The sequence below is a fragment of the Oryzias latipes genome, chromosome 7 (genome assembly GCF_002234675.1).
Source record: "Oryzias latipes chromosome 7, ASM223467v1".
NCBI lineage: Eukaryota > Metazoa > Chordata > Actinopteri > Beloniformes > Adrianichthyidae > Oryzias > Oryzias latipes.
Genome location: NC_019865.2, coordinates 10,071,228 through 10,098,752, shown reverse-complemented (window position 1 = coordinate 10,098,752; position 27,525 = coordinate 10,071,228). Strand labels below are relative to the sequence as shown.

Here is a 27,525-nt window from a genome sequence, read left to right as displayed (position 1 = left end):
GTGTTTTAAACTTAGAATAATATTCATCTTACCAAGCTTCTCAGCAATCAGTGGGGTCAGCCAATAAAACACAGAACAATAAATTTTTTGTTGTTGTTGGTTTTTTTTAATGCAGTATATGACGTAATAATCTCACAAGATCCACATAAGTAGGGCAAAAGCTGTTTCTCACAGTCATCGAGAAACACACTGCAGCTCACAACATTGAGAAACACACAAAACCACACAACAGGAAAGGAAGACGACAAAAAGCATTCATATATAAACAACAGACAAACAGCTTGGACAGACACATGAGTCACACACTGATCTTCTGAAGTGTCAAATTGGGGACAAGTCGGGGCTTGTTGTGAGACACAAGACCAGATGAGTCAATCACACTTGTAATACGCACACACTACACACAACCTGCAGTTATAGGAGCTACACTAGGTGGTGACATTGAGTCATCTCCCTCTGTGCTTCTTTTTATTGTTTAAAAAAAACAAAATTACACAAAAAGGAAGGAAAAATTACAAAATGATCAATCAATTTGCAACTTTTGTAATGTGATGCTTTCAAAATAACTTGGGATAAAAAGTGACATAAATAGGACTATATTTTTTTTATTCATTCATCATCATGTGTGTGATCTACTTGCTGTCAAACAAGTAAAAATTTTTACAAGCATTACTTGACTTGCTTATTAAACAGATGATACAAGTGCAGTATTGTCAGTTTTGACAGATTGTGTTGCATCCTTTACGTTGAGAGGATGTTTTGCTGTATCTCCTCTTTCTACTCAGATTCAAGCAGCAGTCACTGGCATAGCTACAGAAAAAAAACAGGGATGTCCTGGTTCAAAATCATAAATAAAGTGAGTCCAGATTTGAAGACAGCAAAGGCTCCTCTCAGATGCAGCTGGAGTTTGCGCATGACCTTTAGCCCTGTCAAGAAGACCCTTAGCTTTCTGCAGTGGAATCTGCACCAGTGGCAAAGACTGTGAGCCTCAAGCCTGATGCCATGAAACTAAAGAAGCTGCTGAAAAGCCAAACCTGGCCTCAGACATATGCTCTGCAGACAAGCGGCAAGGATCAACAGGGCGCACGCGGCACCCGGACCCTCTGATATTTGATGAGGCTTGACATGACTGCGTGCGTGTGCCTGTTTCGGCTCCTCTGTGTGCACTCACACAACACCTCACACCCAGCTCCACGGATAAGTGGTATATCCATGCTGCCTTTGCTATAAATACAAGGCGGAAGGAAGGCCAGAAGGGAGCTGAAAAAGAGCAAGCAAGCAGAAGAGGAAGACAAGTACGGGGAAAGCAGGGGGAAGAAACACCTGTTATTAAGGTGGCACGAGTCAAATGTGGTGTCATACAAAAAAAAATGTCCAATTTGTCGACCTAACCTCCATTAGAGCCAAAGACTTTATCTTGACCCTTGAAAAAAACAAGAAATTTTAAATTAATTTATATAAATGTCATTTTTTGGAGTCCCTGACCTTCTAAATCTGTTCATCTGTCTTCATGCCCTTATTGGCTTCTCCATATCCCCCTCTCTGGTTCCTAAGAAAACAGGTGCAGAGAGGAGTGTCCAGACACAGGCTGACACACATGTACACCGCTTTCCTGCAGGCATGCTGCAGCCACGCCTTTTCCTCACCAGAACCTGTGCCAAAACATGCAGGAAATTTCCCTCTGTGTGGAGAAACTACCAGGTTAAAGTCAGACCAGCTCTCCATCCACACTGTCAACAAGCATGGACTATGATCAATCTGTACCCACTGAGGTGGAACTAACCAATCACCTGCTTTGTTTCTGTTCAGTGAATACATGTTGATGCTTTCAGACATCTTGAGGTTTTTAGGTGCATTCAGAAAAAAAAAATTGCTCCTTGATGATAAAGGGTGTTTTGCAAGCCTAGGCAGAACTGCTGAAATTCTCAAAGACTTTTAGAAAGATAAATATTTAGGCACAAAAATGACAGTAAAGTCACATGAAGAGCTAGGAATTAATACATTTTCTTTTAAACCAAGAGCATAAAAGTAATATACGTTGCCCGAACTGGAAGGAGAAGTAGGGGAGAGGTTTGGCGGCAGTGCATTGCGCGCGTTTCACCATTCAGTCGCTAATGAGAATGATCATTTGTGGCTCCTCTGATGACCCCGACCCTCCCTTTATGGTGAGCTCTCCCAAGGGACGTGATTGCGCGGATCCCTGAGGGACATCCAGCCCTCTGCAGGAATCCTTTTCATCACTGGAGAGGAATTCCCGCCGGTTTCGTTTTCATTTAAAGTTTTGTGACCCGTGTGCTGCAAACTGATCAGTTCAGGTTTGAAGATGCGCACAATTATCATGAGGATACTGTTCCTGTTCTTACAGGCGCTTCTAATTTAGCTCTGCGAGAAGTGCGTCAGTGCGCTCAGCCGCACAGTTTCTGTTGGGTTCTTCGTTTACGCCATAACGCAAACATGACCTTTAATCATCTCGCAAGAAAATATTCTTTTAGTATGATCCAACCCCCCTGGATCCTTCCTGTTTACACAAACCAGGCGCCCTCCCTGTCGTCCACGTGTGTGCATGTCCACCTCCTCACCTCTGCAGAGCGGCTGCACGACCCGGGCTGCCAGTGGGGATTTACTGACTGGCGCTGCGCCCGGGTGCAGGCGGACTAGTTCGCTTGGTTCTCACGACCTCGGCTCCTTAAAGGCATCTCTCAACTTTTAAGTCAGACGCGAAAGCAGAGAAGAACCACCGCAAAAGCCTCAGATGCTGCCAACTGGCGTTTCACAATGCCTACTCGCAGAAAGGAAGCTGTTGAAGCGTCGCTGGCAGCGGGGTTTCGGTGTGTCATTTACTGGCGGTGTCATCTGCAGGGCACTCACTCTGCTGGATGAAAGTGAGAGGGTAAATACCTCAATTAACGAAACGGTTCCAACCGTAGAATAAACCCGAGGGTTAAAAACCCTCACAAGCGCTTCTCAAGAATAACAAAAACTTCCAAACTGTTTGTGATTTATTTTCAAAACCCTGTTGGATGATAAAATAATATCCATACACGAAGAAATAAGTCTTTTGTTTGTTCATCTGCGGCTGTATTAGCGATTTACGCACCGAGGACGCGCTGGCGGAGTATTAAATATAAGGAGGACGTTTTGACCGCTGGTCACCAGCCTGTAATCTAATCTGGAGCGCAGGGACCCCAAGCGCGCCAGAAGCTTCTGACACACGGCAGAGCAAAGCCGCCTGACTGCACGCAGGAACCCTGCCCTCAGTTCCGATGGGCTTACACCTTTAGGGATTTAAAAAAACAAACAGAAGGGTTTCTCTTTTTTAACACAGATCTGCACATAAATCAATATACCTATCAGCACAAATTGGCCCTTTGGCTTTTTAAAGTCCTAATGAAGTTCCGAATCTTCCCTGACCTGCAATATTTCCCCCTGACTGTTGCGCTTAAGAGCAGGTCCCCTCCTTTTATAGGGCTGTAGGCCCGCTGGGAGTGAAACTGAACAATTGATGCACAAAGGAAAGCGAGGATCCTTCCATATTCTCCTTTCACTGAGGAAATCTGTTAGTGACATTAACCCCTGCGCGTAATTCCCAGGCTCATGAATAGGATTTAAGACTTCTTAAAGCTCCCGCTGCATACAGGATGAGACCCCTTTCAAACTTTTAATTACCTTTACTTCAATCATAAAAACACATCCCCTTTTGGAGCAAATGAGCAGGCAGATGTGAGGAATTCCCGCCAAACTGTAGATAAAGAAGGACCTTGGGGTTTATTTTCTAGCGTTGCTGAGAAAGTCATTAAAAATCATAACAAGGCAGTAAGGATTTAAAAAAATGTATGTTTTATTCAAAGAACGGGCTTTTCCCCAAACTTTCTTTTCAACGCAAAACAATACAGAATATAAAACACAGCTTTGGTTTAACAGTCAATACCACCTCTGTACAAAACTAAACCTTTTCATAAAAGTACTTCATAAGAAAAGTTTCCTGCTGATCTTTAATCTACATCTTTACCACCGACCCCCAAATGTTGGAGATAAAGGCGAAAGTCTGTTCCATACAACGAAACATGGACAACTGCTGCTGGAGAAGTTGCGGGTTCTTCCCCCCCGCAACGGCTGAACGCATCGGTCCCAAACGTGGACACCTTACGCACAGATTCCTCTGAGTCTCTTTCTGCTACCAGGGCCGCCACACCGGCTCGCTGCTCTCTGAGCCGGTGCTCACCCCCACCGGGCTGACCGCCTGTGACCCCCCGGAGAAGGAGGTCATGCCGTGGACCGGGGACGTGGCGGTGGGCGCTGAGCTGCCGTGCACCGGGCTTGCGTTGACAGCGACAGGCACCCCCGCGTTTGTGTAAAGGGGAATGACCGGGGCCGTGGCGGAGCCGAAGGCGGGGTTAGGGATCAAAAAGGCGAACTGTCCATCGGGAGCAGGGACGAGCTGGAAGCCGCCGAAGACTTTGGGGGACACGGCTTCGGCGGGGCTGAGCTTGGAGGCCATGGCCGCGCCGCCGATGGGCAGAGAGGACGGGAGCTGCACGTGGAGCGGCTGAGCCAGGTGCGCCGGCTGGGACGGAGTCTGCTGGGGGTAGTTCATGGACATCATCTGACTCATGCAGCTGGACAGGTGGCTGAGGAGCCTCGACCTGACTTCCGTGTTCACCCCCTCAGAGGTGGACAGGAAGCGGGTGACCTCGTTCATGCACTCGTTGAATCCGGCTCTGTATTTGCTCAGGACCGAGGCGTCAGCTGAGAGCGCTGCTGGCGGGAAACACGGCGAAAGAGGAGACGTTTAGTGACGTTTCTGTCGCTTCTGAAGATCATTCGATTCCGAGCAGAACTTACCGCTCATCTGCACGCGCTGCAGGTTCCTCAGGTGCTTCACAGTCATCTCCAGGATGTCTGCTTTTTCCAGCTTGGAGTGTCTGGAGCTCTGCGGGAGATGATAGCATCAGTTAAATCCAGGAACTTTGGAACTGCTCTCAAAGAAAGATCAGATTGGAGTTGTTTGCTTTTTAACGTACATCTTTCTTAAGTGCGTCTAAGATAAGAGTCTTCAGCTGTCCCAAACTTTCGTTGATTCTCGCTCTCCGGCGTTTTTCCATGATGGGTTTGGAAGACTGGGAGGGGGAAAAAAGAAAACATAAATATATGGTGGATACCTTGGAAATAAATAGAAATCATCAGAAAAAACTTGTAAGTCCTTACTTTTCGATGCTCGCTGGCATTCTTGGGTTTGTCCGGTGTGTGTGATCCGTTCGCGGGCGCTCCAGCAATCGGAGATGCCGTCTGCTTTTCCATGGAGTCAGCCGGCATTATTGATCCACGCAGGTAGAAAAATTAAAAGACGTAAAGAATTAAATCCTCTGCGGAAGCGCGGGGCAAAGCAAATCACTGCAGAGCAAGGAGAGTCGTCTTCCTCCGTCTGGCTATCACTGTGCTGTCATGTGAGGACGGGAGCGCGCACCTCACCGCGCACAGCAGCTCTCCACATCTGCCGCCGACACACGCCGCTGCGGTTCTTATAGACGCCTCGCGTGCTCCCAGTTCGTGTGAAACCCTCTCTGCATTCTTTCCCACACTCGCTTCAGCCAATGGCAGGCAGGCCTCACCCTTTGGGCGCGGGGCAGGCAGCTGATTGGACAACACCCTCGCGGGCCGTCAGTCACGCGCTGCTCAATCAGCCCTGCAGGGACAAACAACAAAGCTGAGCGCGCGGCGACCGAGCCCGGCCACGTCGGGCTGTTAAGTGATAAAACTGGGAATTCCAAGACCCGTGCTTCCTAATTTTTTACATTTTTCCACGAAAACCCTGTAATATGTGTGTGTTCGTGCACGAGAACCATGCAGCTAGATTCTTCTTTCAATAAAACGATGAAATCTGCGCGTAAATGACTTTATCTCTCTGAAATGTTTAATCATTTCACCTCTTGTGTGACATGTTCTGCAAAGAATCAGATATAGAAATTCACAGAATCCTTAGACTAGCGCAAACCCACGTTTTGATCTATTTTAAGACTCGTCTTGTCTTGGTCCTCAGAGGAGGAGACAGCTGTCACGGCACGCGAGGCGGCGCGCAACGGCACGCACCAAGCCAATGGCATGCAGCCACTTTATGCAAATGCTCCACCGCGCGCTGGGATTGGCTGCGCCGCCAACCCGCTGTCAATCATCCGAAAGCGGGAGCTGCTCAAACAAGAAGGGATGAGGGGGGTGCACATCTGTCCGCGTGCCATTCGCGTCCAGTGTCCTCCAGTCTGCAGCGAGCACGTGCCAAAACTTGCAGATTACAATTTGCGCACTAGAATGATCGCAAGAAGGAAAAATCTTTAAACCATGAAATGAACACATTTTCTAGTAGGTATGGATCTCTGCAGCCGATTTACACTTTTTAACTTTTTAAATTTAATATAAAGTTTTTCTTTTGGCTATTTTACACAGAAAAAACAGATAATTTTGATGAAATATCAGAATAATTCAAAGTTAGAAGTAACGCACCCTGGATGAATCCATTATTGTTTATGTAGTGAGGGGGAAAGACCAAAAAGCTGCCTTAACGAAATAAAGAAACATTAAAAAAAATAGAAACCATTAAACTGAACTTGTGTAAACAATAGTGAAAAGGGGGGAAACGGCGCCACCTAGTGTAAAAGTCCGCCTCCCCAAAGTGTGTCAATTTGTTGTGTTTTTTATTGAACATATCACAACACTAACATACAATCTGTCGCAGAGGATAATGGCATAACATTACATCATATGGCGGTACAAAGAGCATAATACACATTTCTTGATGACCAAAATTACAAAATAAAATTAGGAACCAAAAAAGATACAGGAAATCTAAACAGCCAATAATTTCTAGTCATCATTTTAACCCAATCTTTGTAATTAACCAAGATTAGGCTATGTTTCTATCTAAGTGTGTTGATGCCTTTAGCTACCCTTTTTTTTAAAGATGTTTAGCATTTTAATTTGTTTTTTGTCATACGCAACCGTTCTGTAAGTTCTACATTACACTTTCAAATGTAACAAAGTTACAGTTTGCTATTTTAACCCGTGTGTTATCCTAGGCACTTTAACATTGGGAGTTGGGTCATCTAGACCCACTAGACAGTGCTCTGAACCTTTTTTCTTCAATGATTTGTGAACCTCACTGGTGTCCATGGATTACATGAAATCTTTCCACCTTTATCCACCTTTGTCATGGTAGGGAGAACACGTCAATGTAAGGATGGGGTCATCTAAGATAGCTCAAGGGTTAAACTAATAACTAAAAAAAAAGATGAACAAGCAGTGAAGGTTTTCTTTTCTCACTTTTTTGATAAATGACCACAAGGTGGCGCCTTCGTTGTCCCTCAAACGAAGATGAAGCAGAACGAGATGCCTGTAACTTCATTTTGAAAAGCATATCTCATCACTTATTCTGACACAAACTAAAAAGTAAATCAAAAAATTATACATTTCTTCAACTCAAAGAAAAGTGCATCTGTAAACAAAAGAGACAAGATGATTTATTGAATAAAAACAGTTATGCAAATAATAAAGTAAAACCTGTGACAAAGGCATTAAGGTCTCATTGTTATATAAAAAAAATCTCTGCATTGCCTCGTAAAACCTATAATCATTGTTTTTTAGGCTTAATTGTAACAGTGACACATCAAAAAATTAAAAAGAAACATTTCTCAAAAGTTTTGCTGCTCATTATGAAGGAGAATTTACTGAAATAGAAGCTATTTATATTTGACCAATTTTTAAACAGCACAATTACAAGGATTTTACAAGAAGAACAGAGAAAAACCTCATTATTTCTCAAAATCTATGGAAATCAAACAGATAAAGTCCTACTAGCTCTATCCATTTGTTAAATTATAAAGCTGGACAAATAACAAGAATTTAACTTTATGCCAAGAAAGACAAAAGCTTTTTATTTACAGTACAACAGTTTCCATCAGTATTTTTTGGAAACTTATAATCAGAAAGCTTCAGACAATTATGGTTTACTCATAAAAATATACACAATTGTGTATATGGGTGATGTTCTTGGAAGTAAAACGTTGCTTTACAAATGCTTTGCTGACTTAAATTTATGTTGATTTGGTTCTTTACTTGTGTATTTTATATTGTCTTTATTCTGTTTGTGTGAATGCTTTTTCTGAGTGGTTGCCTTTTTGCCCAAAAAGGGCTCATAAAAGTTATTTTTTTATGTGTTTTAATGAGATATAAAAGGAAAACAAAAACACAACAGCTGCTGGTCACACTCGTTTCTATATATAATTATAATTTGGAGTAAAACAGTGACACATTTCCATGTCAAGTCAGTGGGCCTCATGCAACAATAGTGGCATTAGAAATTCCAAGGAGGCAAAGATGTCATTGTAGTGTTCAAACTGATGACAAAGTCTGTGATCCCCTCTTGACGAGTATTAAAGTAAGCCAAATGTAATAAAACTTTAAGTCCAGCATCCGCCCCGTCGCTGTGGCAGCACAAGTCATTGTTCGGTGGCTCATATCCCACCTCAGGGATCTGTGCTGGGGCATGATGGACACTTGTTTACGCAGACCCTCCTGGGTCTTAGGGGCCAGCTGTGTGTGCCTGGGTTCATGTCTCCTTTATTTGCTTTCGGATTGGCACAAATAAGGCTGTGTTAATTCTACAGAGGACACACAAAGATTCCACAACTTTAGTGGAGCAAAAAAAAAAAAGGAATTTAATTTGATAATTATTTGAAAGTAGTAGAGCACCTGTTAAACGCAATCTAAAGTCAGAGGAAGTCCAGCATCTTCTCAAAAACTCACCAGTCAGTAATTCCTCTTCTACATTCCTGCATTTCAAAGAGGCAGACTTGATAAAAGACAGTAAAGAAAGAAATTTAACTTCAAGAAACTTCTTGAGTGACTTTGTAATTAGAGGAGCATTAAAGATGACGCTGACGTCAGTGGCCTCAGAAATGTAGAGAACAGTGAGTGTTGATGAACAACAGACACCAGAAGTACCTGCTTTCGTCTTGGCTTTATGAGGCAGAAGTCTGTTGTTGGGAGAGATGAAAGTAGCGAAAAGGAGGGAGAAGCTGTGTTTGCAGATTTAGCAAAGCTCGGTAGCCTGTTGTTCAGGTTTGCTCAGTGCTCCTTTTGACTGCTGCCAGCTTAATTTGTTGTTGTACAATGAGTCGGTGCACTTCTCCAAACCCATGTGCAGAATGCAGACAGAGTCAATTATATCTGTATTAGCTGGTGTTGGCTGGACAATCCCTTTGTACACATTCCCAAATCAAGCGCTTATTGCAGACGCATTTACCACAATGAATCCCAAATATGGAGGAGTTACAATGCCTGTTTGGGTGGTTTTTGCTTTATTTTAGACACTTAAGATATTCCAGAGCGGAAATTAAGCAAAAAGGAGAAATAAATGGAAAAGATTGAGCGTTAACAATATTCTAAAAAAGTCAAGGTGTCAACAATACCTGTTCTAGCTTGAGGGTCTGCAATTTTATAGACTCGCTCCAATATTTTTGTTTTTTTTTAACATGTTCTTGTAGCGTTTTTCTCATGATGAAGAACATATATAAAGAAAATTTACATTTTTGAGTGTTTCTTTATTCAAATCATGTTGTATCAGGAGCAGACGAAAAGATGCAGTTTATAAAACCTTGTAGTTCTGACATGCAGTCACAATAAGCAGGCCACCAACTCCATGCTCTTCTCCGTTCCGATGCATCCACTTGCAGACTAATAAATCCACTTACGTCTTTAATTTCCTAATATGAGACAGTAGATATATTTGGCCAATGTATAAAAAGATATGTTGGCCAAAAAAACCTTTAAAAAAAACAACTGTTTTTCACCAATGAATATATACCTGTATATAAATGTATTTATCTTATGACATATATTAAAAATAAAACTTGACTCATGAAACAGTCCATGTTCTCATAGGAGACCTTGCACAAAAATTTAAACGTTATTATTTTTAAATACAGCATCATAAATTGTTGAAAAGTTTAAAATTTTACAATAATTAAGTGACCTTAAATTTACAATAATTAATTTTTTTGACATGAAAGAATGAAGGATTACCAATTTTTCCACAAAAGTAATTTTAAATGTGCCATGAGAAATATGACTTATATCAAGGTTCTGAATGCTTCTTTTGGAAGAGGTGGCACTGGCAGTCATAGTTCAGACATGTGATGTTGTGTTTCCAAATTGGGGATGACAGCAGGATTTCAAAGGTCCTTTTAATGCCAGTTAGTACTGTGAAGTCTTTAAAACGTGTGAAGTCAGATCCCTGACACCAGCAGATCTAATCAGAGTTAAAGGACTCATGCAGGTACTGCTTCCAGCTCGTACTCTGGCTGCAGGGATTTGGAGGCTTCGTCAAAACAACTTTTTGTGTAAAAATGTTTGCATGTTGTTTAGTGGCGTACACTATAAAGGAATTTTATCCTCAAAGTGAGAGATTTTATGAGCTCTGTCGAAAAAGATTTTACACATTAGGGAGTGGGCAGATGTATTAAGTTTTCACCCACATCAGCTATTTTCCCCTTTAGCCGTTCTATGTTTGATGTATTACCCGGCCAGCAGGGTGCTTCATAAGAAGTTAGCATATGAATAAATGATTATGAATTTTGAGAAAATTCTCATGGCCTTAGTGGGGTGGGTGCATCCAGTGAAAGACTTCAAAGCTGCATGTTTGCACCACAAATGTGAGGGGCGGCATTACTTCCATAATGAACTTTCATTTCATTCTTCTTTAATCTCATTACTCCCTCAGCTGTTTTCATACCTGCATTGGAAAAAGGCCCTCTGATCAATTATGTTTGCCTCACTTTTCAAGCAGCTTGTTGTCATTTTGCCATCTGCAGACCAGCATGTCCAGTACAATGTGGTTTATTCACACAGCCGCAATGGCTTTCTCTACAGAGAGGGGCTCCTTTCTCTTCCTTCTCGCCCCACTGCAAGGCTTTCTTCTCCCTTTTAAGTGGGCTGTTGATGAGGTTAGTCTAATCAGATTAAGTCAACTCACATTGGTCTCTGCAGTTTGTTTTCCAACCAAAGGCGTCCTGACATCTCCTATGCTTTCTTTTATCCTCCTCTTTACACTTTTCATCCAGGCTTCCACCCAAAAAACCCTTTCACCAGACGTCCCAATGGACTCCTTTATAAACAGCAATTCCCTCAATGATATAGGTTATTTAGAATGGGTCACTAGACTGCAATACATGGGAAAGGCCTTTAAAGTTGTGCAGTGACGCATTTGGACATTTGCACTGGTGTCTGTGCGAATGCCAGAGATTAGGTAAACACAAAGCACCAAATTGAATTTTGGAAATGACTGGAACCTTTAATGTGATTTCTAAATAAATGTTTAAGACGTGTTTTGTAAACTACAAGACTAATGCAATCTTCACTTTCATCTCAATACCCAGATGAGAATAGAGCTTTCTTGTGCCACTTGTTAAGTTGTTTTTAAGTGAAATAAGCAAGATTTTATCTTTTTTTGGTCAGTGTTGTTAGTCCAAGATATCAAGTGTCATGGTTTCTCTTGAAGAAAACCCAACATCACTATAGTGGATTTGAGATAATTCTCTTTATTTATCCCAGAAATAAAAAAAAACTCATCAGTGCGCCCACACTAATGAAGCGCTCATATCACAAATGTTGTACTTCTGAGAACAAACAGGGTTATTTGATGGTTGGAGGTGTCATTAAAGAAGTTTAAAAGTTTATGATCCCACAGTAAAGGGAGTTTCATTTTTTTCTACTGTCATCAACAGAGTGCTGAAACTTGATCCCCCCCCCCCCCCCCCCCCCCCCAATAGCCGGCTTACAAAGACAATGAGCACAAGAAGTACAGAGGAGGTCTTTTCAGCTGACTTCAGAGCCCTCCACCCGCCCCCACCTCCCATTTCGGAAAGACATGGTAACCCACTGACTGAATAGGACAATTTCAAGCTAATGGATCTGAGGGACTGTCCACATAATTACATTACAGCGTTTGAGTCGGCCTTTGAGCTCCACACTTGCTGCTCAGGCGCACCACAGCACTTCATTCTTAGCTGCACACTGGAATGTACTATGACAGATATGGCCCTTCTGGGCACAGGGTTACACTCCATGGGACAGGCATCCCCTACAGCCTCGTGGACAAGCTCTCACATTTAAAACAGAGGGAGGGGACTCAAGACAAAGGATCAAATGTGATGGCTAAAGATTAAAGAACTGGTGGTCTTGGTGTAGCAGGGAAGGGATGCCTCTTAAATTATGTGACAATAGTATATAGTTAACAGTACCTGCAGTGTTCAGGTTACTCCAGCGTCACATGTCTTAGACTGAGGTGCAACGATTAAAAATGTAACATGTGGTCCACAACAACCAGCATCGTTTTTTCCTGAAACCTTTTTCTGTTTGCTCCACTGTCAGCTTATTTTAGGTTCCGTATAAAGGGAGGAAAATAAGATGTTCTTAGTTTATTGAGTTCAAACTATTTTAAGTGAATAAAAAAAATCTAAAATGATTAAAAAAGTAAAAACAAAAATTGTCGCAATGTAATGTTAGCATTATGCTATGGCCTGAAGCTACGTTCACACTGCCCTCAATAAAGCATGTTCAAGTGGCCACTTTCACGAAAAGGTTTATGTAAATACGCATAAACGTGCGTTTCGGGGCTTCGGCATTCAAGACTCTTACGTTCACTTGCAAGTTTCCATGACCTTTTTTAGGCTCAACGTGCAAAATGCATTGCCAATGAGCGCGTGCTGCAAGTTAAACCAGGTTGAACTTTGACCAGTCAGGGACTTGGATTTGGTAGTGACGTATGTGTGGTGTCCCTTTTTAATTAATGAAAGTGCCAACCGTTTGAAAAATTGATCATGGAGGAGGAAATCAATACTTATGACTTTCCTGTAAAAGTATAAAATAGGCAAGGCAAGGCAAGTATATTTGTATAGCACAATTCGTACACAAAGAAATTCAAGGTGCTTCACAAAACAGAAAAATGCATTAAAATCACAATACATCATAGAAATAATCAACATATAATTTACTTTAAAAGAAAAGAAAAAAAAAAGAAAAAAAATCGTATGTTGTGCTCAATTTACATCAATTTCTTTCATCAAAAGAGCATCCATGTTGTGATGTGTCCAGGTCATATCATTACAAAAATGGCAGACAGAATTTTGTGTATTTGTTTTATATTGTACTCAACTGGAACAATTATCCAACAACCAGCTTCAGAACAATGGACTGTCATAAACTTCTACAATAAAGTTTTGTTAAATCAATTGTAAGCGTGCTAGCAAACAACATATACATGCAGGGGGAAAACGAGGCAGAAAATTACTGTTAAATTACTGAAAATTAACTTCTCATGCATAAACAGAGCTTTGTGCCTAATCCATTCCATCCAAAACCAAACCCTCCTAAAAGGAGAACAGGCTTTTTCACCGGCCGTGGTGATTAGGTCAAACAGGCAAAACACAATATAGAAAAAAGGAGCGTTTGTTGTTAAATTAACACACTGATTCCTGAGTCAGTTTAGATTTAAAAGGGACCCTTCCAAACTTTCACAGGCCAAATTATTTAAATTTAAACTGATGTCTTTTCAATTTGTGCCTAAAAATGTCAGTAGCCCACAAAAGTCAAAGTCTATCTATGTCTACAGACGAAGTGGAAAATCCTCCAGGCTAATGCACAAAGCATCTGCTTGGGCATCCCTCTTCCTGATTACATACTATATTAAAGATACTATTGATCGTTTTGTTTGGGGTTTATCCTTAAAGAAATGATCTGCTCTCACGTTCTTCTTCACAAAAAAATGACTCCCTTTATGTCAGAGTAAAATCAATGCAAATGAATCCTTTATTCGTTTCCCTGTGAATAATTCGAGTCTTTGCACTTTTGTCTGCACGCCCTGAGCTAAACAAAATCATAAGAAAGGTGGAGAATCTGAACGTTTATTGGCCGGTGGAAAAGCGAGATGACCCCACTCTCGGGTGACAAAGACTCTTTTATGGCACGGGTGTAAAGCCATGAAACGGGGTATTCCACTCTCACTGACCAGCACCACGGGAGATCCAAGATGGTAGTAAAACCAACTCTTTTGCCGACATAAAGAAGGTTGAAGAACTATAGAAAAGCCATAATCTTTGCCTTTTCTTAACTTTGCCCACAAGCAGGACAGGATGGCCAGCAGCTGCATGGCAGGCTGATTGTGACACTTGTAAATTCATCAAAAGCTGTTAATTGAGAGAAAAAACGAATATGTCAAATGCTTTCAACTCTCTGCTTTGAGATCAAACAAACAAACAAATCATTTCATGAGTGTCTGGGTTCTCATGTTTGGTTAACTTTATTAATACTGAAATAGGTTTACCGTAATTTCTATTTTAAAAAAACATTTTAACCCCTTTATTACTATTCATATCATGCAATTTTGAAACCCCTCTGTCATTGTCCTGATCAAACCCTTCCTTAAGGGTTAACATATTACCACTGGCACACAAAATAAATGTTTTTTAAAATTAAATATTAGCTTTTATCCTGAGTTCTTTCCCAACCCAGAAGTAAAACAACTCTATCTCTGGGGCACCAGCTTTCGCTCCTTGTGGGTGCCGCCCATTTCATGACGTCAACTGAGATCCAACCTAGGCAGTTTGTCTGCATCTCACCCAAGAAAACAAAAGACATCCAAACTTTTGCAAAAATGGATGTGTATATTGTTTAACAATTCATTATAAATACATCGATCCATGTTTTTGCCCTGTGATGCGTTATCATTCCACCAGTAGCAGTAGAGGGGCTTTTCTTGCTCATTTCAAAATGGCTGCTTCAATTAAATCAAAAAACATTTTTTGCTGGAAGAAAATTGCTAATTTTCAAAACTTTGTGGTGAGAATAACTCCTCTATTGTTGTTCATTTTTCTAAATTGAAAAAAATGCCAACTTTGTTGATACTTAATGCTTCATATTACAGTTAAGCCTTATTAAAATTGTGTGCATCAAATTTAAGACAGCGGATAAAAGGTGTTTGAGCATTCATGTCTGTATTTTTGCATCTTAGACTAACAATTGTGAGCAAAAACTAACAAAATCACCCAAGTGAATGATAATTTAAATTATCTGAACATCATAAAAAAATCAACCAGCAAACACTTTTTTGAGGATTTCAAAGGGGTTTTTAAAATATCTCAATTCCAAAAATTTTGTTTTTTCTGTCAATTATTTAATGTATTGGACTTTTCTGGGTTAAAGTAGGATTGTGTGTGTGTGTGTGTGTGTGTGTGCAGGTGTGTGTGTTTATCCGAGTTTTTGTCATTTTAACCACAGACTTGATGATTCCTTCACCTTCGGTGCTTCTAATATTTTTGAAACTCCTCTAGAAGATGCTGGGCTTGCAAAACATGCAAACATGCTGGTAGAATGCCATTCTTTGACTTGATGTTTCAAGTCTCAGTTTGTCAATCAAACTGAGTTCAGCACATTCCTGCTCAAAGAAACATGGGTTTATGGGATATATATATATATATATATATATATATATATATATATATATATATATATTTTTTTTTTGCATCATGACAAAAACAGAGACTTGTTTGTTACTAAATTCATCCCAATGCAGTGCTGATCTGCATTTAGAACAGCTGAAATAATAGCCACTGCGCTTCAACATTTTTGGCCACCTCAAACATCATCCCATGATCAAAGTCTCTTCTAATCTGCAAACATCACCGCCCTTCCTTTTTGTTGTGATGTGGAGATTCACACACTTCACAGTCAGCAGCCTCTCCCTTTACCTTTTATTTTGGGCCAAACATGGCAGAGGAGACAATTTATGTCTTTTGAAAACATGTGTATCAATCACATCAAACACCCACTGAACAAAAGTGGGGGCTGGCAGCACCAGACCAACCCTCCCATTAGTCACTGCCCTCTCTTCTGTAACGTCGCTGATGAAGGCGGACGTGTTTACTCTGGAATAACTCCCGTGCTCAAAGAGAAGCCACCGCTTGGGCCATTCAGCAAATACACAAACAAGTGGAGCACTGTGTGGTCAGTTATAATAAACACACATCAAAGAGCAAGTGGACCTTCATGTGCCTCGAGACTTTTCCTTGTATGACTCTCACACTTGATCTTCCCACATTACCACACAAGCTCACATTAAAAGGCTCTGAAAAGTGTGATTTTTAGCTCACTCTTGTGCACCTCGTCCTTGTCTCATCCCATGCCCCCTGCTTGGTACTGACCCAGCCAGCAGACCCCCTCTGCCCCCTTTGTAACCCCCCCAGTTCTGGGAAGAAGAGGCCCACAGCAGAACCAAAACTGAGACTCATTAGCAGAGCCCACCTGGAGGCTAGATGTGAGCTAACAGGAAACCAAAGAGACCAAGGCCTTGATCTTCGTGCTGTGAGCAGCTCTGGGACACGCAGCTGGGGTGTGATGCTGCACGGGACAATGGCACAGGGCGCATTCAAACATGCAATGCTCCCACGCTCCTGCTAATTCTGTGTTTTCCTTCCATTTGTAAAGACACACCTCTGTCTGTCCAGCACCCTTTCAACGAGCCCCTCTCTCAAAGGACAGTCAGTCTGTAATTGTTTGCCTTGATGGTATCACCATCGTGCAAACGGTGTGTAAAACAATTATGGAAATAAGAACGTTTGTGTCCTTTGAAGTCCCTATGCAAATTCCAAATCTCATCAGCAGAAGCTCTACTCAAGCTTTACTCATTTCTACAAACAAATTGTGTCTGTGTTACAGTTGTGCGAGTTTTTGTATGCGAACGTTTCATCCATTATTTGTGGATTTTTATGTTGTTTTAGTTTTATGTTGTTTGCCTGGGGGTCTAGACCCCTGTGGTCACTCGTCCCCCTTTTTAGAAAGAAACAAAAAGATTCCACTGAGTAACGGCAGATGCCTTTGGTCAGATGGCTCGAATCCTGGAGGGGGGACTGAAGGAGTCGGGACGCAGTTTGACTAGGAAATACTTGACAGAAGGGAGAAATGGCTGGAGCAGCAATTCAAAACAGAGTGTCAATATTTCAAAATAAAAATGATTTATCCTCATTAAAATAAAAGTTAAAAAGTTTTGGTGACCTAAACATCTGAGTTTCTGCCTAAACGTTTGAAATTAGATATACTGTATACCATTTAAAAAAAAAAAAAAGGGGAAAAAATATTATATAAATAAATATTATAATAATGGTGGGAACATTTTGAGAAATAGACCTTTGATTAGGGCTGCACGGTGGCGCAGTGGTTGGTGCTCTTGCCTAACAGCAAAAGGCCCCCGAACATCAATGGGGGACCTTTCTTTGTGGAGTTTGCATGTTCTCCCCGTGCACGCGTGGGTTTTTCTCCAGGGACTCCGGCTTCCTCCCACCGTCCAAAAACATGCTTCATGGGTTAATTGGTTAATCTAAATTGTCCCTAGGTGTGAATGTGAGAGTGAGCGCGTGGGTGGGTGTGTGATTGTGGACACTCTACCCTGCGACAGACTGGCGACCTGTCCAGGGTGCCCCCTGCCTTCACCCACAAGTGGCCGGGATAGGCTCCGGCCACTCCGTGACCCCCAAAGGGAATAAACGGAAGAAGATGAATGAGCCCTTTGTTTACAGTTTTTGGCAACTTTGAGGACTTCACTGACAAGATTTTTTAATGTGCCCAAATACAGATTTCCTGAGAATATTGGAATCGTTCTTTATGACAGATTCAATCAAATAAATGAATAGATGAATAATCAGCAGAAACGTTGTGATTTTGGGGTAATGTGAGTTTGTTGTTTCTCAGTCAAATACGCAGAGCTGTGCTCATTAACCGTTCAAGAATACTGGTAAATCTCAGTCCTCAGTCATAGACCTTCACAACAAGCACAGTTAGCAAAGCTTCCATGTCCTCTTCCCTTAAGTAAGCAGGATGAAGAAAATTACCTGCTGACTAAGCACATTCCACCTGCAGCCTGCAGTTCAAAGGGCCCCCACAATGATCGCCCTGTGGACGTCACTGCTCTTCTGCTATCCAGCCGTCCACCTGCCCAGAGGCTAAAGCCTCCCTACACAACACCGTGGGTGACACAGCATCCCACCAACATCATCCCAGCCCATTCTCAACATGAAGAACTGCTCTGACTGTTACCTGCAACCCAAGTCCTTCAGAATTTGTCTGAATAGGCTTTATATTTAGAGTTAGCCCCAAGCATCCCATCCCCCTCAGAAAAAGCAGCATGGAGAAGGCAGCATATGGCCAACTCGAAAGAATCCCCCTACTGTTTCAAAGAGACCCCATGAGCCTTCAGGGTGATCGGAACTTCATGCTCCTCTTTACTAGATTAAGCCTAATAATCTGCCAGTAACAAGACCTTAAATTTAGAGCGGTTAAACACTGAGCCTCAGGGTTCACTGTCCCTCCAAGCAAGCTGCTTTGCCTTTTTACCTTTTATTTTTATGACTGCAAGTAAGAGTCACACTCCATCAACTTTCCCTCAACTCCAAGCACAGATAGGCGTTTGTGGATGAAGATGGCAAATGTGGTGACCTGAACTTTACATACTAATGTTTGACGGTCAAAAGGCCGCTGCATTGATAAAAAGACACAAGTAGCTCCTAATGCTTTGGTCTTAAAACCTTCACAACAGTTGAACTTAATAACGACATATTGCTGTGCACCTTTTTTTTTAATCTTCTCATCTGGGATAACGTCTTCTGGTCTCATGCAAGGACCGTGACTTGCTCCATCAGTCTAAATATTCTCTAGAGAAGTCTGAAGTGTAGGTGATGTTGTCTATGCGTGGCTACAACCTGGTCCACGACATTTCCCAAGGTACTGACAGATTCCTCCCCTAAGGAGGATGAAACAGTTTCATTGATAGAGGTTGTGTTTAGATCCATGTCATACTGGAAGTTTTAATTCTTTTGTGTTGCCAGGATACGTGTTGCACATCAGCAATAAATTCTCTTTTGTAGGATGGGCATTAAATTTTTTTTGTAAAGAAAGATGGCTGTTTTTGAATTGGGCCTGGTAACAGCTTGGATGTCTCTTATTCATGTGATCAATGTTCTGCATACTGTAAATAGATTGCACATTAGTAAAAAATATATGTCAATACATACCGATACATGACATGAAGAGGATTCAAAGACATTTGATAAGATCTTGACAAAAAAAGAACAAGAAGATGAAAGAAAAAGCTAAAGAAAAAGTCCTCTAATCGCAAAACAGCATGAAAACTGTAACTTCCCAGTGACACTGATCCTGAAAAACCAATTTATTGTCTCCCTTCCTTGTCAATTCAATAATAAGGAACGTCCTGTCTGTCCATCAGACACCTGAAGAATGCTGTCTGTGGGAAACGAGACAGCATCAGGCCAATTTCAGGACTGCAGACACTCACTGCATTCATGCAGCAACTCATATTTGGCATGGTTACAGCTAAAGCTGCCCATCCCACCCCGCACCACATCCCACACCCCGCAGCCCCGTTCCAATTTCCAATAAAAAAACATTAATCAATGTTTGCATGTTCCTTTTAAATAATAAATGCTTAATCTACACATTTGTTGGAAAGTTAATTTTTTTATTTCGGTTTTAGACAAAAACAAAACCCAATAGGAACAGGTTGTTCAGGTTTTAGTAAAAAATAAGTAATCAGATTAGAAACCTATAGCATTTGTGAAGATTATATTTAATCTGAAACAAAGCACATGGAGAGAAAATAGACTCACCGGATTTGTGTGTGCATAATTCCAATTTTTTTACTCATTCAATACATTTTGTGCAATGCATGTCCAACATGTCCAACATTAGAACATGGAGGGATGACAAAATGCCAATCAAATGTAATCACTGCAGATAAAACCAGGTTTTAGCATAAAAATATCTAATGGAACTAAATAATACAAAGCCCACGAAGGAAACGTTAAAACTGAGAAAATAAGTGAAAACAAGAGAGGAAAAATGAACTGACACAGAACGTGATGAAGAATCATTAAACAGTCAGAGGAAAACACATGTTCACCCATGTGGCATGAAAATACAAGCTCATGACTGAAAAAGAAATACAGAAATTGAAGCATATCAACACTGTAAAATGATCAAATTTTTTATGATCACGTCCTTACAATGCTGCCTCCATAGCATCATTACATGATACTATGCTCAGTGACGTTTTCTGAATTCCAAAATCATCTTTTACCTTTGCTTATCTAACTTGAAATTATTCTAAAATGGTCACATTTGGAAAGTTATACTGATTACTCATAATATGTCCTGAGGTGTGTAAATAGTCTCCAAACGAAATGTCAAAATGCTGCAGATTTTTTGTTTGAAATGTTTCATAGGAAGCAGAGTTGCTGCAAAATCACAACATTTTCCTCTTCTTCGATAGAAAAACTGGTTCCGGCACAGTTTTTTAAAAATTTAAATGGGTATTGATGATTTTACACATATTGTTAATGCACGTAAGCATACTCAACAGAATGAACCATGCTCCTGTTAAATAATCTCACATTTTACTCTAAACAGATGTGGATTTTAACTTTGGTTTGTGTTGTAGATGGAAACCTGTACGTTAAGGATGTTTGCTCAGTAACAGGCCGAAAACAAAAGCATTCCTGAGAGGAGACAACCAAACCTTTTGCACCATGAAAATTGACAAAAACAAGGTTTCTCAGCTTGAAGGTGTCGCTTCTGACCTCTTACCAGACAGCCGACTGAAAATGTTAGGAATGCTAGACTGTTGCTCGATAGGAGACCATGTTCAACTTATTGGCTATTACTGGGCAAAGTCGAGGAGACAATGTCCTGGATGACTTCTCACACAATAGGAACAAGACATTTATGACTCCTTGGGCAGAGTAAAAATGAGAAGTTCACACTTGGGACACTCGGGGTTCTTGTACTCCCACTGACACACTGTGAGAGATGCTGCTCTCAGCTGAGATGCCTCACATTTTTGGGCTGCGTCTGGACCGATGAAGAAAAGGCCTCCTCAAAATCCAGCCAGGCTGTCCCATTTGGGGTGATTTAAAGGACCTCTTATTAAATTTCTCAGCCACTGCGTCTCTCCCGTATCAAAGTCGGATGATGCTTTTAATTATTTGCTTCACCAGCATCCATCAGACTGGAGCCAGCTTCAGTCAGGCTTGGTGTTTCACTAGCATGTAAAAATGAGCAGTAAAAAGCTAGGCTACCATAATAAAAAGTTCAATCACAAGGCACACTTTGGTTTAGAAAAATCACTTCCATTATACCTATTTGATTTTTTTCCAACTCAAAACGTACAAATTCCCCATAAAGTACCATTAAAAGAAATCCAATCAATTAGATGTAAAGTGTAGCCAGTGAAAATGACAACAGTTTAAAAACAAAACATTATATTCTGTAAAACCGAGGCAGTGAAAAATCTGTATTTAACTGCCGTTAACCAGAAATAACGTAACAAAACTTTGTCTTCACAGATTTACATTTGCTTCCTATTATTTCAGGTTAAAGGCAAAGTCAAATACAGATTTTTCACTTCCTCCATAATTTTATTTGAATAGGTTTTATTTCAATGTAAACAATCTTCAGGAAACGTCGCAAAAAGAATGAAAGGTCACAAATACTTGGCTTTCTCCATGATATGACCACAAACAAGCTCAGTTTCAAGAATTTCCATTTGTATATCTTTGATGCTCAACTGTTCAGTTTTCCTATTTAAACCTTTGGAAACAGATTTAAAGAAGAAACTCTTCTTTCTAGACCTCCAACACTCACGCGCTGGGCTGATGTGCACATAAACCAAAACCCACAATGTTTGTCATAATATAAAACGTTTTCTTGTGTTAAGACAAACTGCTTTAACTGTTAAATTTAATCAATTATAACTTCAAAACTAAATTAAATATGTTTATAAAAACTTCGTCACATTGGGATTTCATCACATGGAATTTTGACAGACCATCAAAACTTTATAGCTTTGCTCATTTTAACTGGAAATAATATATCTAATTGTAAAGATAGATAAAATTTACATAGAATTTTTGAAAAAGGACACAAAAATTAATTAGAAATGTATCTATCATATCTGCATTACCGTCACTGGGCACTATTTTTTTTCAGAGGTTTAGAAACTGATCTAATAAAGACTATTGCAATTTGAGGAATGTATGTTAATTTTTAACTAAAAATTGTTTTGTTTAAATAATTTGTATTGCATTGAAAAAAAGCAAACAAAAAAACTTAGTAGGAAAAGCCTTTTTCCTTTTCACATACAATAATAAAAAAACACTAAAAGCACTTTGTAGTTTGAATTTATAACCGAAAGAATGAATACCAATTTTTTTTAAAGCAGCATACAAACAACATGGCTTTCTTAAAATTTTCAGGAACATATATAGACAAAGGTTTGACCTCTACTGCCACCTACAGGTTAAATGACTAAACGATCTATCACTACATTTTAAATGTACTCAGTTTGTTATAACCTTAAATGACTTTTTCGAGCACAGTTTTAATACATTCGCTTCTGGTTAATGTTGTAAAATTAATAACTCTGTAACAAAGATGTTATAAATGATGTCTGGTCTTTTTTGCTCACAAAATTTCTTCCAAGAAAGTATATTTTGAACCTTTTCTGTCATTAATAAATGATTTAGCATTTAAACATGTTAATTTTGGTAGATTGTAAAACATGACCCTACACATCTCCCATATCTTTACTCTGGATGTTGGTGTGTCTCTATTTAAGACCAACATCCAGACCTTTCCCAATTAAACCCAACTTCCACTTTGAAGCTTACTTTCATTAAGATAAGGAAGAAAACAGGGTCTTTTAACGAGTGGGCCCCTTTCACTCGAGGAAGTTTACCCACATCTGTCCCAGCACCTAAACCCTGCAAGAGAACGGGTCAGTGCCAAGGCCAGAGGTCACCACTTGTCCCATTGTGAGCTAGAACCAACATGAACCCCATACAAATACTCCGGTTAGGGGAAAACAGAGGTTGGTTAGTTTTTAGGGCCATGGATGTGTGAACTGAACAGGAGTTGTGCTTTGAGGCAGCTTACTGCACAGAAGCAGTTGAAAAGCACCCTTTGGGTTTCTCAATTCACTAAAGAACAAACAGTTGTCCTGCTTTGTTGCTTCCTTTCTGAGTCGTTAATGGCACGGACACAAACACAAAATAAAGTTGCGCTTGAAGAATTTGCAGGTGTGCATGGATGCGTGTGGAGTTGCTGGAAGGAGTCCTGCCATTAAAAAGAAAAGTTTATGTGGCACTCAAGGGGGAGGTCTGTGTGAGAACAGATCTAGTTAAGGGCATCACAACAGACCTGACAAAACAGGCATCCTGGTTGGGTCAGAGTTGCTGCACGGGTCCAGCAGTGTTCCTCCAAATGATTTATAATAAAAAAAAAACTGAATCCTGCTCCCTTCTCCTGGTACTCCTTTCTCTTGCATGCTTTCTTTCTCTCTTATCAGCATGCCACCGTCCATAATTGACCTGATTCCCAGATTTCTGTTCCTTTGACCACCCTTGCTGTAGCATAAAAATGGGCAGCATAGGTGGCAAAAGACGGCCTGGCTGCAGGGACAAGGAACGTAAAAGAAAGTATTCTTCTAATGTCTTGAAAGAAAAAAAGAAAATCAGCATAATGACCATGCTTCCCTACCACACATTCCCGGGCCCTTCTCCCACACCCATCTACATCCAAATCTTGATTAACCTCCACTCTCACTCCTCTTTTCCCACCCACTCACATTCACACACACACATTGACACAAAGTACCTCTGAGGCCCCCTGACAGATGGGGAGAGGAGTTTCAGGGGGTTCCTCTGAACAAATGGCACCCTGGTTTAGTGTGGTGTTGTCAGGGTTTGAATTGATCCGCAGGACTACAGAGGCTTCTCTCTGCCAGCACGTCACAATGGCAACAAGTGTGTAGAGCTGGGAGCAAGCTTGTACAGGCATGGGACCCATACCTCATGAATGATAGCTTAGCAAATGGCCCTCCTTTCACTGGCTGTCATTGTAGGGCCATCTTTCTTTTTCATTCATACCCCACTCAAAAACCTTGCCCAGCTTTGTTGGTTTTATTGGGTTTGATTGGTTTGGGATTCTGAAACATGTTGCTTTTTGTCTGAATTTGTATGAGTGAACTTTGGAACATCTAGAAGTGGATATGTGTCTGTCCCTGTTTTGGTCCTGCTTGGGAAGGTGGGGGCTCCTTTTCGGTCCGATTTCCCTTGTTTAATTGATGGGCACTGTGGTCTCACGGTACGGTCGGTGGAACGATGCAAAGCTATCTGTCACTGGTCACAGCCAGTGAATGTGATTCAGTTTTATATGAATAGTGCTTTCTGGGAGGTCGGGAGGTTTTTTTGCTCTTTCACTCGATGAGTTAAAGACCTTGTATATAATTTTCATGGCTTTCCAGAAACCCAGCAGCACAATTTTCACACAGTTATAAAAGCATCACCACCGTGCTGGTCACGTTAGATCCACATCAAGAAGTGATGCAAAAACTGGTTTAGAGAAGGCATGACATCAGCTGCATTTTAAAATACCTTTATACGATTCGCTGTCCATAACTGTTTGGTATACGATGACTCTTTTCCTAAAAAGATGAAAACCTGGCTGAATGTGTGACCCCTCCATCTGACCCTGGGCGGCAGTCTACAGACTCGGGAACAATTGGCCCTTTGCTCAGTAACAACGGCAGCATCCCTCCAGGCTCATTTCATCACTGTCACTTCTCCTCTGTCTGGTTAATGTTTCACTGCACCCATATTCTCTCCTTCTCAGCTTGCAGAGGAGGGGGAGGAGGGGAGTCGCAAAGCAAGCCTGGTTAATCACAAAAGGAAAACAGAGGTCGATCAATTGATCAGCAAACAGGCAGGTCAGACGGAGCGGAGGAGACCGCAGGAGCCCAGTCTGCTTAGCTTTCATGAGTGACATCTCCATCCATCAAACCTCATTATCTCTGCTGTTTTGAGGGTTGATGGTGCCGATCACCTGCCTGATATCCACTTTCGACATGATTGAAAGAATGAATACATCAGGTAACCCACTGCTCTCTGAATTTCTGGCGTAAGAACTTGAAGCTTTATTTTATCCTTTTTTAAAGAAGTGCCAGGTTTACCTACCCCCACTTCTTCCATTAGTTCATCTGAAAAATTAGCAGAGTTCTTTCTGCATAATTTGTGTGGGTATCTTACGGACACTTAAGTGCGTTCAGCATTTGTGCGTGGTCAGTAAGAAGTCAGTGCACGCACCTTACTAAGGACTAGAATGTGCCATTAGGGCACTGTATGACAGCATTACTCGCATATCATATCAATCACATATTAAGTACATTTCATTTCAATTATTTATTTATTTATTTGCAAAGCACCTTCCACCACCAGCCAATGGAACCCAAAGTGCTATACACAGGGAAAAAACAAACCGAACATGATGTAGTCATATAAACATAGAAAAATAAAATATATAAAAAATCAATTGAAAACAGAGATTAAAACCAGCATAATAACAAGACCTAGATATAGATCACGATATTCTTACGAACATGTCACAATACATTAGGCCTATCTCATTCATGGCAATGGTATGCTCCATTTTCATGACGTCCCTTAAGGTGGCCACATTAACCACTGGGGATCTACAAGAAACGTCTGTGCTCCCGTTAAGATGTGACCACACCCGTCTGCGACCCTCCAACCCAAAAACCTGCAGCACCTGTTGAGGTCGATCCCCCATCCCATTCCCCCACAACACCCCACCCCAGGCGGTTGCATGTGACGAAGGCATCTGCACTTCAGGAAAAGTCCTTGTGATGAATTATTTACTGACATTTAATTTTCCACTCATGTTTTTACCTTGGTTACATTTCAGTTGTAACTAATATTAGTGTGAATCACTGTTTTTGTTTTCTAAATAATATGTAGAGCTTTCTATTAACTACTTGAACACCTCTGACACAATGTACCTTGAGGGTCAACCAAATTCAGAGGAAGACAAGTGAAAAACACTTTTGTAACTGAAACGTTGAAATTCATCCCACCTCGGGCATAGTGAGTGGTCTGACTCAGAGGGCAGATTCCTGCCTCATACATAACCGTGTGTCGGCATGATGTGCTCCCTTGCTCCCTTTTGTTGTGTCCACTCTGCATAGCAAAGGCAAGTACAATGCAATATGTTTGAACTGTCGAGGTGGAGGGGCAAGTCTGCATTGTTAAAGAGGCGGCTTCTACATATTAATAAAACACAGAGGGAGAACAGACAACTGAAAAGGCCTTTGAATGAGAATCAATTAATTTTCATTTACCTCCATTAGCACGGGGCAGGGATTTGCATCTGTGAAACCCCTGGTCTTTTTGGATGAGGGAGAAGACCACATTAAGCTAATGAGGGGGGGGCAGAATGGGAAACAAAAGGGTGGTGTGTTTGGGAGGGGATGCCATGGCGTCCTCTCCTCTCATTAGTGGGTGTGTGCTCCACAAATAAGGTGGGCCCTCACAGGCTGATCATTAACTGAGATGTGGACAGATCAAAAGTAGAAATAGTTTTTGATTAAGGTTTAATTTAATTTACCAAAATTAAGGCCTTTAAATCTAGCATTTCTAAAAGTAAAAAATAAAAAAGAGGTTTAGTTTGTGATTTCTAAGTAAATTATCTTTCAAGGAGTTTTCAAAATGTGCTTGACAAAAAAGTAATCCAAGCTGCAATTTATGAATAATTAAAAAAACAGTCTTCTTTGCAACACTAATATACTTTCTGTAAATTTGTCATTTAAATAATTCACATAACTTGTACAAAGTGATGTTTAAAATCCATAGAAGCTCTGTGTGACAGATTTATGAAAATAATTTATTATTTCTTTGCATTCCAGCTTAACTCTAATTTTTTAGAGTAAAAATGTGTCTGGCAAAAACTCTGTTCCATTAAAGTATGCGTGTTATGCATGAGAACTTTGCCATGTAATTACGTATGGTTGGACTACTCACTGCAAGTTATGTTGTGTGAAAGCTGCAGCTTTCACAGAGAATAATAATGCTTTGGATCTAGATAAAACATTGCTTTTTATGAAGCAAATGTACTAATTCTTAATGAACCTTTAAAAAAATCTATCTTTTCGCAGCATCCCATCAAGTAAGCATGTTTACCTTTGCTTCTATCTCTGGATAGCTCCAGCTTTTACTCTGCTCTATTTTACTCAGAATACAGCTTTATAGTCTCTTCATGCTTTTTTCTGGTATAATAACACAAAAGTCCAGCTCAGAAAAGACTTGACATTTTGAATATAGTGTAATACTTGTGCATTTGTTACACATTTGAGCCACACATGTCTAGAACTTGAAGTTTCTTTTCAGCTTTTTTCTTTTGTTTGAGAGATCATTGAATTTGACCAAAAGTTGATGAACATTCTCGTGCAATTGTTTTGTCTTTCCAGGTCCTACAACTGTATGTAAAGATCTATCATGTTTGTATATAATCTCATAATAGTGGTTGTTTAGGTTTAATTTAATGACAGAAAAAACTTTGACATTTTTT

The 27,525-nt window shown here is 40.7% G+C and overlaps 1 protein-coding gene across 3 annotated transcripts; it reads right to left on the bottom strand.

Annotated features, from left to right (window-relative positions):
- Positions 1 to 3,814: 3,814 nt before the first annotated feature.
- On the bottom strand, positions 3,815 to 5,530 carry hes4 (hes family bHLH transcription factor 4). 3 transcript variants are annotated; one of them, XM_011476732.2, is made up of 4 exons: positions 5,206 to 5,530; positions 5,022 to 5,117; positions 4,843 to 4,930; positions 3,815 to 4,758 (listed from the first exon to the last, which is right to left on the bottom strand). In XM_011476732.2, exons 1-4 carry the CDS (start codon positions 5,311 to 5,313, stop codon positions 4,175 to 4,177), a joined length of 876 nt encoding a protein of 291 aa, XP_011475034.1. In that variant the 5' UTR covers positions 5,314 to 5,530; the 3' UTR covers positions 3,815 to 4,174.
- Positions 5,531 to 27,525: the final 21,995 nt, after the last annotated feature.

Coding starts and splice junctions, on each gene's coding strand:
- hes4 (XM_011476732.2), bottom strand. CDS start 5,313: ATGCCGGCTGACTCCATGGAAAAGCAGACGGCATCTCCGATTGCTGGA. Junction 4,931..5,021: donor TAGACGCACTTAAGAAAGAT/GTACGTTAAAAA, acceptor CATCTCCCGCAG/AGCTCCAGACACTCCAAGCT. Junction 4,759..4,842: donor GCAGCGCGTGCAGATGAGCG/GTAAGTTCTGCT, acceptor GTTTCCCGCCAG/CAGCGCTCTCAGCTGACGCC.